The sequence below is a fragment of the Platichthys flesus genome, chromosome 14, assembly GCF_949316205.1.
Source record: "Platichthys flesus chromosome 14, fPlaFle2.1, whole genome shotgun sequence".
Taxonomy (NCBI): Eukaryota; Metazoa; Chordata; class Actinopteri; order Pleuronectiformes; family Pleuronectidae; genus Platichthys; species Platichthys flesus.
Window position 1 is genome coordinate 16,552,164 of NC_084958.1, and position 17,063 is coordinate 16,569,226.

At 40.1% G+C, this 17,063-nt stretch overlaps 1 protein-coding gene across 2 annotated transcripts; it reads right to left on the minus strand.

The window, feature by feature from the left end:
* Window positions 1-1,688: 1,688 nt before the first annotated feature.
* Window positions 1,689-16,614, minus strand: rb1cc1 (RB1-inducible coiled-coil 1). 2 transcript variants are annotated; one of them, XM_062403976.1, is made up of 23 exons: window positions 16,284-16,614; window positions 15,181-15,313; window positions 14,959-15,085; window positions 14,691-14,861; window positions 14,332-14,534; window positions 12,453-12,912; window positions 12,205-12,375; window positions 11,933-12,117; window positions 11,629-11,815; window positions 10,722-10,803; window positions 10,536-10,600; window positions 10,320-10,423; window positions 9,600-9,726; window positions 7,378-9,311; window positions 6,975-7,161; window positions 5,987-6,095; window positions 5,482-5,809; window positions 4,402-4,453; window positions 4,252-4,299; window positions 3,461-3,519; window positions 3,144-3,271; window positions 2,819-2,889; window positions 1,689-2,599 (listed from the first exon to the last, which is right to left on the minus strand). In XM_062403976.1, exons 2-23 carry the CDS (start codon window positions 15,249-15,251, stop codon window positions 2,522-2,524), a joined length of 4,947 nt encoding a protein of 1,648 aa, XP_062259960.1. In that variant the 5' UTR covers window positions 15,252-15,313; window positions 16,284-16,614; the 3' UTR covers window positions 1,689-2,521. The 2 variants fall into 2 exon arrangements, with proteins under 2 accessions (XP_062259960.1, XP_062259958.1); XM_062403974.1 differs by having other exon boundaries at window positions 9,600-9,747.
* Window positions 16,615-17,063: the final 449 nt, after the last annotated feature.

Below are 17,063 nucleotides of genomic sequence, written 5' to 3' on the forward strand. Positions count from 1 at the left end.
TAAACCTTCATTTAGTGCCTCCAGCATATGTTGACATGTGAATGAAAGCTATTATAATGCGTCTTTGAATTTCAGCTGATGGCATTTGAAAGCTGCATTAATAAATCTGTCCTCACACAATTACTGTAGTTTGTTTGTGATAAATGTATGGGTGTGTTTTTTTTTTACATAACAGAAGTTCAAGTTGGTTTAGAACTTTTTTTCTATGATTGTAATAAAAAAAGTAGAATTATTAGAATTTATGTTAATTAGGTCAGTATGATGGTAAATACAATTTAAAAAAAGGTCACAAAAATGTATATTTTAAAGGTTCAACAGGCAGTAGCATCACTTCATCCTTTAGAAATTAACATTTGTCCAACAGAAACTGTCTATGGTATAGTAAACAAACTGTTATGATTGTTTACTATAAAGGCAAATCTTTATTGTGTGATCCATTACAAAAGGCTCTCATGGTTAAACAGTGGAGTAAACCTCTTGCAAAATTTGTATTGTTATAAACGTTTTTTTCAATAAATTAATTTGGGTCATATCTTTTCATATCTGTAATACATACTTGATGCAACATGTATATTTGGATTATTTGACATTTCATTTTGGGGGGGTTATTATTTACGCTTCAGATGTGTAATGCAATCTGCCAATTATGGTTTTGTAAAAAAAAAAAAAAAAACTTTATTTGAAATCTTGACTAACATTTTTTTTTGTATTAAATAAAATGACAACTTTCTGTGGAAATAAATAACACACTGAAAACGTACGATGCTCGCTGCTAAACAACAGCCAATTTAATGACATAGTAGTGAAGAGCAGTCATTTGTTAGGAAAAGAAGTTTGACGGCGAGTCAAAGGCAGTTTTAATGGTGGAACTAGCAAGAGACTACACATGGCAATGTTAAATCCCATTCAGCCTGATGAGAGTGACTCCCAGCAGCACTGAGCTCAGTGGGGGGTTGTAAACATTTACACTAAGAGCCTGTCCAGTGCACATGGTTGGTGCTTGCCAGCCACCTCGGTATCGAATGTTGTGTTGCATATTTTGTCATTCAGGCCTGTCCCGAAATTGTAGGAATCACACCATCAATTTATCAAGGAGCCATCCAAATGTGACAACAGGCTTATGCTAAATGGAGAAAATAGAGCTAAACATTGTTAAAACACCCCTAGACCCACATGGTAGAGAGTGCTCGGCACAGAGCTGCTATGCTCCCCGCTGTGAACTGGGAAAGTGATGTTGGTGGGCTTCCTTCTCCATGAGGGCCGCATCGTTCTTGGGCCCCGATTTGAAGCCTTTTTGAAGTCTGTTTCCTGCAGTAGTGTGCCAACATTAATGTTTCCACAAAAGCAAAAATGCTAAATCAAGTGAATACACTATACTGTGCTATTCCACATTGACTCCTGAATCCCCCAGAAATTATTTAAAAGCATCATTAAAAAGCTAGTGACTGTAAATGCCCAAAAGTCACTGTCTATTTCGTCTCATAATAACAAACCATTGTTAAATAGTTTTTCATTAGTTAACACAGGAAAATGTACAATTGCCTTCTGGTCTAATAAAATAGTATTTGTCCTTAAACCGGGGACACTTTTATTCCCAAAGGACCATTGTGAAGGTGATTCCAAGAAAAATTATTTATATTTCTTTGCCACAAATATAATATGGAAGAATAATTAGCCATCACAAAATATGCTTGGGATCCATCCTTTATTGTTTCAAAACTCTATCTTTTACAATACAGTCATTTATTGTTACATGTGTGAATTGATGGGTAATGTACAATGTCATCCGATAATGAAACACAGTCACAAAGTTTTCCTTTCTACATATCAATATTCTATGATAGTGAGAAGTTTGTGCTGATATATTTACTTAGTTCTGCAGCTCAATCACTTCCCTTTTCAATTCAACAGAAGCATGTTTTTTTTTTTTGAAAGTGCATTTCAAGGATTGCAAAGACGACTGTTGTCATCAGTCGGCCATAATGTACATTTCAGTATTGACAGAGGGCCATTCTGCTTTGTGAGTAACAAACAGCATTAACTACATTTCCAACTACAACATTTATCTGGATAAGTAAATCAAAGAAAATATATCAATATGCATGCCATGATCATTCCTCCATAAACATTTATAATAAATGTATATTTTCATTTAATTATGCTGATAATGACACATTATTTTCCACAAAAGGACAAAGGCTGATAATGAGAACTAATATTTAACATCCAAATTTTGTTCAATTTTACACACATGTCAGATGGCGTTATGCCACAGTGTATAGGGCAATGCCCTAATAAGGTTAATAGCATTTGGTCCACGATAACAAATCTGGGTTATAAAAGAAAACAAAAAACGTGGTAGCAGTTGGGATTTTGAACTGAAATTCAAAAAGAGTATGATGATGATCTTAATTCTCTCCATTTTTAAGGTCTTTCGTTTTTCAAGTTATGAATTATGATGTCAAGTTTCTGATCAAAAATTAAGCAATATAAATATACATTTTAGCTGATAACTCGACTATTATACTTTTCTGTTCCATGGAACAGCTTTCACTCTGTAGAACTTGGTTCCTAAAGGGACCTTGAACCTGTTCTGGGCCTGATGAAGAAAAAGAAGAGAGAGAACTTTGTTAGTGAAAAGATTTAAATTGTGCATTCATCAACATTACATCATTACTGACATGGATCAAATCCACACATGAGGAAACTGGAAATTATTACTTAAAACATGAGTTCCAAGACCACACTTGATCTATGTTGGTATATTGGGTCTTTAAACACATTAAAAACGTTTTACAACTTTCGATAAAGTCAATACCTTTTTTGCCTGGCAATATTCCTTTTCCATCACTTTTCCAAGAACCCACGGCCGTCTTGAAGTCCCTGAAGCTAAACGACAAAACATCAATCAACACTCAGTAAAACAAAGAAACAAAAGCTTATTAGGCAAAGTCCAAATGAGCAAAAACAGGAATGCACGTGCGTATATTACACACATTCGTTGTTATAAATCTATTCATACTTGACATATGATATCTAATTACCAACTGATCTGATATCTATTTATCTTATTAGTAAATCCCAAAATAAATTCCAACACTACAGTTCTCATCAGAGGCTCAATAGGTGTGGACAGGACTGACCTGGTTTGAGGTCCAGTGCAGTGAGAGACTCCGAGTGGAGGAAGTAGAGGGTGGGTCCGACAGTGAACAGCACATAGTTGTCGTGTCTCTCATCCAGGATGATTAGAACCAAATCACCGACCTGGAAGCTGCAACATTCAAAAAGACAAGGAAAGAAAAAGAGACGATGGGATGATCAGTTCATGGTGATTATATAATGATGTGTATTATAACATTGCACATAATGATGGTAAGTTTTAAATTAAACTAAATAAAAATATTTTTGTATTCACACCAGGAAGCAGCACTTGTTAAAGCCATGTGTTTTGTTCACTTACTCTCTGATGGCGATTTTGTCTGAATGCCGTGACGACACAGACGACATGCTCTGAGACATCTGCAAAGAAAAGGAGTAGGGACATTACGCATGTTAGAGAGAAGAGTTTTACAGTGTTGGCAACAAATTACTCCCAACAGAAAAAGCTTTGTGACTTGAGATTTCGAAGAAATAGTCTTAGTAAATAAGTGTTTGGACTTTCACCTTAATTGAGCGAATTAAAATCAAACTAATCTTAGTTGTGTTTTTTTGTCCAGCCTGATTTAAACTTTTCAAACCACAAAAGTAAACTTTAACACGTATAGTATATTTTTGTATTTCAAACTATTTTATAAAATATATCCCTCTTCACATTTCATGACTCTTCTTTAAATTTCATCGCTGAGCTCTTCAGCCTCCTGGGTCAGGATTTTAGTCTTTGATGCTACTGCCACCTAGTGGAGCAGGTGTTCCATAGCCCGCAGTGACAACTAGAATGGCACTGAGAGCTTTGTCTCCAAGTGTTATATGAAAACATTTAAATCCTCTTGATCCAGGTTTTTATTGGGATCTACACAGAATTGCACACACTCTGAATATCAGTCTCCTAAAAATGGCTGATATTTTTTTTATTCATTAAGATCCATGAATTATTCTCCAAGAAATCAGCGAAAATGTTGCATAACAACCCGTCTAGCAATGTGAGAGAAAGAGCAAATATTCCTGCATCTGGATCAAGACCATTATTTAATAGGTTCTACTCTGACCCAGACGGAAACATAACCTCCTTGATGGAGGCAATAATTAACCTACCAGTCTTTGACTGAGGCGCTTGTTTTCTTCTTCCTTCATGTGTAAAGTCTGCAACATATATTAAAATGTGATTTAACACATCCAGAAAAACAGTGTGTTGTGCACAAATACTATGTATTAATACTGTAAAAGATAAAGATGTTTATTTACCCTCTCGAGTAGGAGTATCCGCTGTTTCTCCTCTGACATCAGGATATTATCACTACACACAGAAAACATCAGGTTACTGAGAATCATCCTCTGAAAATGGCACCAAAACTTTATGCATTATGTGGAAATAAAACATAACTTCCATATCCTAACAACTAAATAGGTCTTAATCTTGTGATATTAATGATAGAAACACTTGCACTGTCTGATCCTAGCCTTCCTCCCTCTCTGTTCATCCACTTTTGGCTATTGTACACAATGTCTTTTGAAATGTCCCTTCAATAATGCAAAGGCTTCTGTCTGTCAATCAACCTTCATGTCCCTGTTACATGGAAGCTTCTCTTCAGCAGCCTCCTACAGCTCTGCAACATTGTGGGTTGAAAATTATTAAGATGCTGTGAAAGCAAAATAACATGAAGTGCAGTTTTTCTAAATTATGTACTTGGTGAAAACTAAAGGGCAACTTAGTAATACAAAATACAGTAAATGTTGATAAACAAAAACAATGACACAGGAAAAAAGTTTAGCAAACTAAATAAATGAAAGAGTTTTTCAAGAAAAGGAAAAAATAAAATAGCTGGAAAACAATTCAATTCCATACATTTTTCATTGTGTGAAACTAGTTTAAAACAGACTTCAATAACCTGAACAAACTCCATCTCTTGTGCTTAGTGTTTATAAGAACCAGGGTTTTGTCGGTTAGTTTAAGAGACAAAGAAAACTTGGTTCCTCAGAGCTACGTTTCTAAAGCCAGACATCCAGACATCCAGATTGCATGATTCTCATCAACACAGTTTGTCCTTTCAGTGAGCTGTCATAACACTGTGACCTAAATAAAACTTAACATCACACAGAACTTTCTTATATAAGATTTAATCCTGTTGTAGTTTAATGAAAAAAATAAGGTGTGAACAAAGGAAAATGCACTGACGGGTCAATGCATGACATGTCCGGGTTAATCAGGTTAAGAAAATGCATGTAAAAGTGTTGCTTTAATCAGAGTTCTTCCCAATAGGCGAGAGTGCAATCACTATAATATTCTATTAAACTATCCACATGTACTGTAGAGAGGATGCTTACTGGGATGTCACCATGCTGGCCTCCACCGCTGAGTCCACATTTTCGTCATCTCGTATGGCTGCTACAGAGGCCAGTCTGTCAGGTTCAGCCATGGGCTCAGAGGAGCAGGACCCAGCTACATACAGAGCTCTGGCGGCTGCTGCTCCTGCTACTGATGCTCCCAGTGCTCCTGATGCTCCCGCCTCCGTGACCTCCACAGCTGATGGGTGAGGGCTGAAGAAGGCAGAGGAGACCATTGCAGTGCAGCGCAGGCGATTGAGCTCTTCTTCCAAGTGTTTCTTCTCCTGCATGACACTCGCCCGGTCCTCAGAGAGAGACTCTATCAGAGCTGCAATATGTGAAGATAAATAAGAAACGCTGCGAGGCCCATCTCTAACTTCAAACTTCAGAGATGTCTCTTTAAAATACAGTAGAAAGCAGTAGAGAAAATATGTGTTACTATGTATTAGGTAAAATATTAGGATTAAAAACCCTCCTCTCAAAGCTCAAAGTGTCCGACGCTCACCTTTGTCCCTCTCCTGCTGTTGGGTCACATTCTGCAGCTTCTCTGTGAGGTCATGGATGATCTGCTCCTTCTTCAACTTCTCTCGGGTTAGAACAGTGTTGAAGTTAGTCTAGAAGAACAAAACATCTTGAGTTTAAAACGAAGGCACGTATTTCTGTGGCAAAGATCTTTAACAGTACATCAACGTACACTTGTTTTTGAGGGGAGGTCTTTGAATTGCTTAATTCTAAGGATTTCAGATGCTTTGTTGATTTTAACAAACCTGTTTAGAGCTTCTGTGTTGCGCTGTACCTCATCGTTTCACTATTTATTATATCAAGTGACTAAAATAAACTGAAATAATGCATGTTGGTTTTTTTATTTTGATAACTGTGACTAAATTGTGTGAAAAACATCAGCTTGAACTATGAAGAGGGGTGAAATAGAGAGGGGGTTGCCTTTGGGAACAGTGAGTGATGGAAAAACTAATTAAACAGTACAAGTTTAGGGTTAACATGTCTTTCTGCTGCTCCCTTGGTGTCCTGACAGAGTGAGATTAGTGCCGGCACAGTTTGAGTGGATTTTCTGGACAAATGAGTAAAAGCCTGATCTCTAGATGTGTAAAAGCTTAACTTGGAATTAAGTGCAACTGACAGTGACAGTGCCAAGAACTATTACAAATTAAAGGTTTCAGAAAGTAAGTGCTCACTGCTGCATTAGATTGTATCACTCAGTTAATGGTAGCTCTGTGTTGAGTTTACTAGGCTGTGCATGAATACAAACACAAAAGAACTAGCTAGGTGTACCTAATAAACTGACAAGTAATACAACAGCCTGCCTATAAATACTCCCTCAATTGAAGTGGGTCGCTTAGACAAACAGAAATGAAAGCCAGAGAAACCAAAGAAAGACCATCTGTGGGCAGCACTTTTTTTTGTCTGTATCCTTTCCGAGGAAACTTAAGCATTCACAGCCGCCCAACGTTATTTTCCATTCTCTAAATACAAACCTGCGATTCTGCGATTAGTGATGTCTTGAGGTTCTGTATCTCCTCATTCTTCTTCTTTTCCAGGAGCTCTATCTGGGACAGCAGCGAGGCCCTCTCCTGCTGCATCTGCTCTTTTAGTGCAGAGTCCAGCGACAGAGGCGCTGCGGCATCTGAAAGTTCCTCAGCGTGCAGCGACGACCCTTCATCACTGAAAGGCACGTAACAAACTTTTAATCTGACAGGGTAATATGCAAACTGTTTAACAGTTTATTCTTAACAGAGTAGAAACCTTATTTACATATCTCATCTATCCGTGTGTAATTTTAATGTAAGCAGATTCAATTTAAACAAACCATTAACTTAACTCAGGTTTTTAATGTGAAAAACCAACCAAAGTTAAATTCATATATGTGGTGTTATTTACCTTTTTGAAGATCGTCTCTCATGAAGCTCACTCTCAAGTTGTTTGATTTGCTTTAACAGTCTGTTTTCCATCTCCTCCTTCTGCTGCTCCAACTCTTTTAAGGCTTCTTGTGATGCATCCTTGGTGGACTCTTGTTTTTCTAGTTCCGTCTCAGCGGCTCGTCTGTCCTGCTCTACTTTTTGGGAGAGCAGATCGTTTTCGGTCTGTAGTTTGTTGACGAGAGTCCTCAGCTCTTGCTCCAGTTCTCGGAAGCTCATGAACTGCTTTTCTTTCTCTTCATTTTGAGCCACTTGCTGCTCTAATTCCTGCTTAAGTTTCAGTTTTTGCTCCGAATGGTTCCTCTCACCATCCTGGGACTGCTGCTGCAGGGAGCAGAGCTCATTGCGCAACAAGATAGTTTCCTCCTCGTGTCTGTCCACCAGCTCAGAGATGCAGTGGTCCTTCTCCCTCCTCATGAGACTCCTCAGCTCTGCCAGGCCCACCTCATACTCCTCGTTCTTTACCTGAAGCTGCTTTTTGATGTCTGCCAGCTCTTTGCTGAGGACATTGGTCTCAGCCTCAACCTGAGACTTCACAGCCTCGGCCTGCTGAGTCTTGGCCTCCTCAAATAAGAGTCTCACCTCCTCAGTCTCTGACTCTTTGAGGGCCAACTCAATCTCGAGTTTGCAACGGAGTTCAGCAAGCTCAGTTATACGAGTCTCCAAGTCCTTGATCTGGTTTTCTTTCTCTGTAAAAGCAGTGGCATGTTGGTCAGCAGCCTCACTTAAATGTGCACTGTTTTCAGAAGCCAGATGTTCCAGAGCCTCCTTATTCTGCTGGGTAAGAGTCTCCAGCTGTGCCTTGTGCTCCTGCATCATTCTGACCTCCAGCTCCTTTAAGTGAGATTGCTCCACAGCTTCCAACTCCTGTCGAATCTTCTGCTGGCCACGTTCAATCTCAATGTGGAGATTCTCAAGCTGGCTGGTCAGGGAGTCTCTTGCGGCTGAAAGCGTCTTGATCTCTTCAGCTTGATCACTGATCATCTGCTCCAGATTTTTGATCCTATCCGTGTGGCCTCTCTCCGTTTCCATCCACCTCTCTTTCTCATTCTCGAGATGAGCAAGTTCTTTCTCCTTGCGCTCCATAAGGCCCTCCAGCTCGAGCATCGCACGCTGTACGTCCCTCACAATGTTCTGGTTTACTTGGTTTTCCTCCGTTAGTGTCTGAACCTGCTTCTCAAGCTCTTGCCGAACAGAGAGCAGCTCACTTTGATGCTGCTCCTTCAACTTCAGTTCATGGGTCAGGCAGAAGTTGTCCACAACTTTGTGCACCTCTGCGGTCATATTCCTCAGGACAAAGCCAAAGTCGTGTTGTTCTTTTAACACTACACCTCTAAAGTGATGGAGGTCATCCTTTACACTTCTTAAGTTGGAATGGGACTCCTCTGCAGCAGACTGATACTTCTCAATAACTTTTTTGAGGACAGTGATCCTAAAATTCTCCCTCTCTAGTGTTGTGGTGTCCTGCATACGCTTATTGTCAATGGCGTTGATCACTGAAGAGTACAGAGACTCTACCATCATTTCAGGGCTAGTGGGGTCACTGATGGGGTTCGGGGAGGTCAAGTTCCCTTCGATCACAAACTCATTGACAGCGGACATGAAATCAGACTCTGGGCTCTCTGCTAGAGAATCCAGGTCGAGGGAGCCCTGCTGCAGGACTGGGTCCATGTTCGGATGGCCGATGGTTTCAAAGTCAAAAGTTTGTGCATCAATGCTGTCTGGGGACAAGTCCTCCAAAGGAGCTGGGACAGGAACGTGTAGGGGTTGGCAGCCTGGACCCTGAAGGCCAAGAGAGGTGGGGGTTTTGGAGGACCCTGGTGTGGTGCTCCCAGGTATACTTTCAGACAGTGGGGTCTGCATGGTTGATCTGTGAGTGCTACGACAATAGGATACCTTGAAAATGAAACAGATGAACGGAGAGGAAAAGAGGACAACTTAGTACCTTAACGAAGACGAGAACTAAACCATACTATGTATGACAATTTTTTTGGATTTCATAATGTGTATAAGAACCAATATGGATAATGAAAGTAACCAGTAATAAGTGTTTCATATAAATTAACCTAGACTGTTTCATAATGTTTAAAAAAAGGGTTTACACTTTTTATAGTGATATAAGAATATGAAAACACACAATCTCTTAAAGTTACAAATGAAAAGTGTTACTGAGGCTTTGATTACCCGTTGTTCGTTCAACAGGTCAGTGATAGTTTGGGACATCTCATCCACACTCTGCGCTGCTTGAACCAGCTGGTGAAGCGTCTCTACATGGCGATTTAAGGGCTCAAAGTCACACATTGTAGGAACCCTGAAAAGATATGGGGAATGCCTTTAAGGACAGAATGATAAACACAGTCAAGAGTAGGCGAGCAGAAGTTGCAGCTTTAAATTGTTTCAGGCCAATTTCCATGACCTAGGAAAAGGCTCATGAAACCATCAATAACATTTGATAGATAAATAACTTAATTCATAACTTTGCTATCAACTGAAATCTGCCTTTATAAGCTATACTGGGCTTACGAAAAACAAACAACATATCCAGTATGATAACCAATAACAACCTCCTACACTGGGTGTGATAGATTTCAGTGTGTTAGTGTAGAGCAAGGCAGAAAGTTTAAAAATGAGCTGAATAACTTCTGAGTGAAACTCAAAATTGATCTGGATTTACGTCCTTTTCCTTAACTGCATTGTCACTTTATGCAGCAATCGAATGTCTTGCAAGTTGTTCTGATAAGTTTTAATAACACCTATTGTTGTTGTTATAATCTCCAAAGCAATTCATTTGATTTAGAGATTGGCATCAACTTCATGATCTACCATCAAATCCCAGGTTGATTCTGGTAACATTATATAACTGACACAGTTATACCTCAAACCCCTTTAATGACACTGACTTACATAAGGAAAGGCTGCACCTCGACAGGACAACAAGATTTCAAGAACTGCAGGTCGTCAAGTGAAATGTCTGGAAGTTCATCGTCAAACCTTCTCGGCTTTCGTGTCTATAAATAACAACAAACACCCATAGGGGAGAAACCTTGAAATTCAGCTGAAATGATATGCATGATTATATCACTATCAGCTTGGTCAAAGTACAAACAGTTCCCCACTTACACAGAATGATGTTGGAGGCCACGAATCCAGTCCTCTAAACAAACGATTTCTGAGGAAAGACTTCCCTGAAAAGAAGAACGCACATCAATAGATCAAGGCTGATCTTTCAGAGACTTTTCAAAAGCTCATTGTTCTGTAAAGTGAGGAAAACAAATATCATCAGTCGAGTTTTCAAAAGACACTTACTAAAGAGTTTCCCGAAGGATTCCCTTTTGAATTTCTCAGCCTCGTACAGTCGTTTGCCATCCTTCACAAGTGCATAAGCCCACTGAAGAGATAAATAGTCAAGACATTAGTGCAAAAAAATAACTAGATCTCTTTCCATGTCTTCTTTCTGCGTTTTCCAGAAAGGCCTTCAATGTTATTACGCTGGTACAAAATATTTGTTCAAACTCTAAAATCATTGTCTTATAAACCTCATAATAAAAAACTAATAAAAAGAAGAAGAAGAAACATTATGAATACTGTTAAAGAAAACAGAAAGTGAAGAAATATAACAGGAGTGGTTTCATGTAGCATCAACCATTGTCTAAAAATATGATGATGATGATCTCAGCAACAGACAAATATGAGCAACTTCAAGTCAATTCTTGGCTTCAAACTATGTCTTACTCTGAAGGTCTATTTAGAAACAGAAATACAAAGAATGAGTTTTAGTGTTTTGCTAATGCAGTGGGAGGAGCCATTGCATTAGGACACAGGTCCTTCTTGAGCCTGCTAAATGTGATGTGCCATGTGAAATGGCACATAGACACTCAAAATGCAAGCTTATCTTGCCAGCTCAGGCATGAATTATAATATTAGCCTATTCTGTTGCATTTATTTTCTCAGAATTGCTAGATAGTGCAAGATAAAAAACTAAACTAACTGAGCACTCTGTGCAACACTTAAAAAAACAAAAAAAAATGTATGAGTTACTTAATCGTCAAGCTACTGTGTCTTATTTTCTCTTCGTCATAGTGGCAGTGAACTGCCCGATTACTTAAATCTGTAAATTATTCGCTCAGCGCTAAATGTCCCCAAAAGAGCCGGATTCAGTGAGGCAAGAGTCTAGACACGCAATTAGTTTCCAATAACGGCATTTAGCACTGACCTCTCTGTAGTGGTGCATAAACATTTTTCTCCTCACGACCTCCACCACCGCCAAGCAGTACATCTGGGGCACAGTACTGAGGGCCTCCACCACTCTCACTCTTTCCAATAGCTCTGTCAGGAGTCTGAGTAGAGCCTGAAGCTTCTCACTGTCCTGGTCTGCATGAAGCATCACGTAGCAGCACCATCTAGTTAAAAAATTATGATTACCACCATTAAAAGGTTGAAAATAAGACTTAACATTTTGAAACATAAAACTCGCACAGACAATGAACACTGGGGGAAGAAGTGGTTTTAAGCTTTACTTGAGTCTGACTTGAAGGTTGTTTGCAAGTTCTTGTTTGGCAGTAGTGCACTTCTTTTTGATGTCGAGCAGCTTCCTGTGGTTGTTCAGCATGATCATCAGCTGGTTGGTGTGACTCAGACACAAGTCGGGCAGAACAGATGTATCTTTCAGGTTTTCAGCACGCTTCTGATTTGCCAAAAATCCCTTTTAGAGATAAAACAGCAGCGCAATTCATTAAAAACCGAAGATGAAGAAAGTTATTAGATAGTGTTCATCTCATAGTTTGCGTACCTGAGCAAGTTCTTTTTGTTCGTTCACCAACTTCTTACAGCTTGCAATCATTTGGTCAAGAGCATACAACCTGTCCTCAAGCCCCTTGATGGCTTTCATGTTTTGATTATCCAACTTACCAATAGTGTCACGACAATCTGTCAGGAAGGGTTGAATGACCCGTGGGTCAAGCTGAAAGAAAGACAGGTTTTAATGGAAGACTCTCATCCCTATAGAATTCCACATTGATTCATACATCACTGACTCACCCTATTGATTGAGTCAAAGCATTTCCTCACAACGGATTCCACATCATTGGGTCTGTCTTGCACGTTGATCCAGTCTAATAGCGTGACATTAAAGGAGGACGGGTTGGCAAACTCTGGAGTGTCGTCGTCGTCATCATCATCCTCGTCATCCTCATCATCATCTTCATCATCATCTAATAGCGCAGCTCTCAGCCCACCCCTGTCAGTCATTTCATTTGTTTCATGGTCACCGGTTGGCTTACATGTGGCCGCTTGTGAAGCAGAAAAGGATGCCGATAACTTGGGGGGCCTCTTTGCCTGAGCAGTGTAGCGCGCAGACTCAGAGGACTTTTCTTCTTCTGTCCCGTCTGAATCCTTTCCTGGGGTTGGACTGGACTTCTCCATGCTCTCTCTGTAACTGTGTCTTGTCAAACTTTCCAGCAGAGGTATCCTAGCCATTACAGAAACCGCTGTCCCTAACCTGCAATCAGAGAGAACAGGGACGAGGAGTTACAGTTGAACAAGGTCTTTTCATTTTAACAGAAACATTACTTGTTACTGTTATTTCAGACATTATTTGAGCTAAAATTGTGATTACATTATTCAAAATATAACAAAAGATGTAAAAAATAGAATATATATATATATATATATATATATAGTAGGGCTGGGCGATAAACCGATTTTATCGATTAACTCGAGTGTGTAGCTCACGTCGACTTGTTTAAATGAAAATCGGTTTTCTCTTCAACATCCGCGAACGCCCTCTCAGCTCCCGTAGTTCGGAATGAGCTCACCCCTCCCCCCGCACAGACCGCGCATTTACCAAAGTGATACGCGAACATGGCAGCGAGTAGGGAAGAATATGTTCCTAAGAAAGGCACGGTGTCATCCGTCATTTGGAATTGGTTCGCGTTCGAAAGGTCAGATTTAGAGCAGACAACACCCCGCTGCAAAGTCTGTTTGAAGTCTGTTGCTAGCAAAGGCAGCAGTACGACAAATTTACTGCAGCACCTCAGGCAAAAACATCCCGGCGAATGGGAGAAATGTTGCACGCAGCGGAATGAGAGAGACCGCGGCACCACAAGCACCACACGCACAGCTAGTAAAATACAGACAACCCTCACACAAACCCTTGCCCACTGCATCCCATATGAGAAGAATTCGCCCCGCTGGAAAGCCATTACTGATGCGATTGCTATGTATATAGCAAAGGATATGGTGCCGATGTATACGGTGGAAAAGCCAGGCTTCATTAATATGCAAAAAGTTTTGGACCCCAAATATGTGCTACCAAGCCGAAAATATTTCTCCGACGTTGCCTTGCCCCAACTATACAATAGCACGAGAGAACGGATTGCAAAGGAGTTGGTAGAGGTGTCCTTTTATTCTGCCACCACAGATTTATGGTCAAGTCGGATGATGCAACCATACATGAGTCTTACTGTGCACTTTATCAGAACAACCTCTTATTGTTATTAATATTTCATGTTTACAGAAATATTTTATTTGATATTTTATGTATTTTACATTTTATGTTATGTTACATGTTACACTGTTTACAAGGGCAGGGCCTGCCATAATGCCAGCTTGGCTAGTTGTTTGTGATTGCACTTAAACCCCAAGGGGGGAAATCAAAATAATAAAAGGAAATATATTATTTTGGAACAACTAATTATTTGTCCTCTGCATATGATTTTGGGGGGGGGGGGGGGGGTGGTGTAAATCGATTTAAATCGGAAATCGGATTTTTTGGGAGAAAATCGGGGATTTTTTTTTTAGGCCATATCGCCCAGCCCTAATATATAGTTAATAATAATTATACAGCACTTTGTATTTCCAATTCCAGACTACTAGCTAGGGCTATCAAAATATTTTGAATCTCCTTGGCAACACTTACTTTGTAAGTTTCACTTTAATTTCTTCCAACTCATGTTGATAATTTGAGTATGAAGCGTCAAACTTCACAAGCAACTTCTGATAAGACAGAGTGCAGTCGTCCAGATTAGCCATGATAGCAGCCCAGCCTTGGTGTTGAAGGTGTTCATCATGAACCAGACGTTCACAGAAAGAGCAAAGTTTCGTGGCAACTTCAAACATTTCCTGGGGAGGAACAAACATAATGTCAGGACAGTGATGATTATGAGCATTACATAACTAATTGGTTAGTTGCAATCATTTCAATTTCAATTCAATTTCTCAGGACAGAGATGTCCCGCTGCAATGCACATTTAAAAACAGAAAAAAGTAGGTAACTACCAGAGCAAGTTGTGTTCGTGAGGCAACAGTGTGAAAAACAGCTGGCATCAGTAGAGACTCCTCCACCCTGACTTGAATCTCACTCTCAATCGAGAAGGTGGTTTTGGGGATCGTTGGATCCCGGTCACACAAGATCATCTCTTTGTTGAACAAGAATATGGGATTGGTTTCCTACAGATGAACAATGAGACATGAGTAATCAGAACATGCTCCCAGTATACGTTCTACACAAATAAAGAAGCACTAACAACAAGTTGTGTGGACTTACAGTGCCAGCACTGTAGCTGCAGACTCGTCTCTCTGCAGCCATACATTCCCCTCCATTGACAACAAGGACTTGATGTTGGGTTGCAATCTTATATTTGGCTTGGATGGCATGTTTAAGCTCCAGTACACTGAGAAAAAAGGAATAGTGTTTTTAGAGCACAATAGTGAGGACGTACTGACCACAACTTTTAACAACGTGTTGCTAAAAATGCCAGTGTCTTACGTTTGGACCGCAAGGTCAGTGTCAAATGTCAGCGTGCAGCCATTGTTGACCTGGAACACATACAACTTCATGTTGACTCTCCCAGACTTCTACACACTTGCCTAACTTGCTCATTTAGTAATTCGAGGCCAACCTGTGAAAGAAAGCACAAATTAGATGGATGATTGTCTCAGCGCATACATTTCTATCAAACATTCTTTATCAGTAAATGAATGACGCTGCCATTCATTGAATGCACAAAGCAGCAGAGCCACTTGACAAACACCCATGCACAGCGTTTACTGGGGTAGATAATACGTTAAGAGGACATTGTTTCAGTCTGTCTCTTTACATAGTTTATTCTTTTAACAGTAAGGCCCATCATGTCATCATACCAGTCCAACTAAACCCATAGTCTCTTGGACACTGAATAATTTAACCTCGGGCAGTTACCTTGTTGTTAGTTACTGGCTACTCTCAAGTTTGTGATGTTACAATTCACCTGATATGCTGCTCTAGTGTCAAACTGTCTTAACACTTATATACAAAGCTACTTCACGTTTGCTCACGCTCATCTGAGGAGCTATTCACAACTGCCAAGCCAAGTTTGGGACATTACTTCAGTTAGCACCACTCACTGTTCACTGCTGTTAGCATGACAACATAAAACACCTTCTCAGCCAAGTTGCTATCAGAGGCTCAGACAACCTGAGCGTCGGTAAATGTCACTTAATTGACGGTAATCGCAGCTAGCATGTCTCTGGGCCCGCTGTTGGTCCGTGTGACCGGGGGGGACGTGTTTTCCTGGAGCCATATTAAAACAGAGGACACTCAGTTGCTTTACCCAAGAGGCCTCAAGTCAGTCGCTGTTACAGTGTCAAAGAAGCAGTCACCACAAGCAACTAGCCAGCTAGCTCGTCTGGAGTAAACCGCTGACTGTGCTAACTGGCTATTAGCTAACACAGCTGTCAGGCTAGCGCAGGACCGCTATTTCTAATTTCGATGATTTTGACAAATGTGATAAGATTGACCACAACAGCCAACACCAACCAGTTAACACTCATACGGCTGTACATATGATAACTCCAGCTGAGTTGATAACATCACGACTGCGCTTGTCTTACCTCGCTTCTCTCGCATCTCCCCGTTCTTGGTCTCCACCTCGCTAGCCGACAAGCTAGCAACTGAGCTAGCTAGCTAACCTGTCTTAGCTGGGCATACATAGCGCTAGCTCGCCAAGCCACTTAGCTCACGTTAGCTGGACTAAATAAGACACGGACAGCTGGCAGCCATGGTCAGTGGCACAGATCAACCACACTGGGGTAAAACAGACTTCTGATTTGGCAAAGTCCAGCGGAGATGGCGTAAGAGACGCGCCGGAGCCCAGGTTGTTTATCTCGGGTAGCTAGCTACGCTAACACCCTCTCAGTAGCTTGGTCTGTTTTGTTGTTGTCATCTGCTGATGCGCAGAACGTGGACGATCCGACCAAACACGCACGGGTTACACAAGTCAGGTTGACTTTTGTTCTGCGCGTTTATTAGATAAAAACACGCACTTTAATGTTGTCGATTGCATTTTGAAATATCTACGTGACATTTAAAGAAATAATATATTTTATGGATTGTAAATGTTCTGGATTGATTTAGCGATCATAAAATTATGGTAAAGTTTTATCTTGCCTTCTTTTGCCATGCATAACATTATTATAAACGTGTATAACTTGTATTGATTTATTTTAAATAATTGTATCTATTTAAAACTAAAAATACCTTCAACTTCAAATATGTCTATTTTTTACCAGTCTTTAAAATGAAAAAAAACCACAGCCTCAAATATAATTTATACTATAACATTAATGTCCCATGTAATTTTAGTCTGTGATCATTACATTTGTATTCCCTGC

What these genes read in the sequence shown, in the direction of transcription:
- rb1cc1 (XM_062403974.1), bottom strand. Translation starts at nt 15,251, where the DNA reads ATGAAGTTGTATGTGTTCCAGGTCAACAATGGCTGCACGCTGACATTT. An exon ending in GGATACTCCTACTCGAGAGG is followed by an intron (nt 4,300 to 4,401) that starts GTAAATAAACAT and finishes TATATGTTGCAG; the next exon opens with ACTTTACACATGAAGGAAGA. An exon ending in AGCGCCTCAGTCAAAGACTG is followed by an intron (nt 3,520 to 4,251) that starts GTAGGTTAATTA and finishes TTTTCTTTGCAG; the next exon opens with ATGTCTCAGAGCATGTCGTC.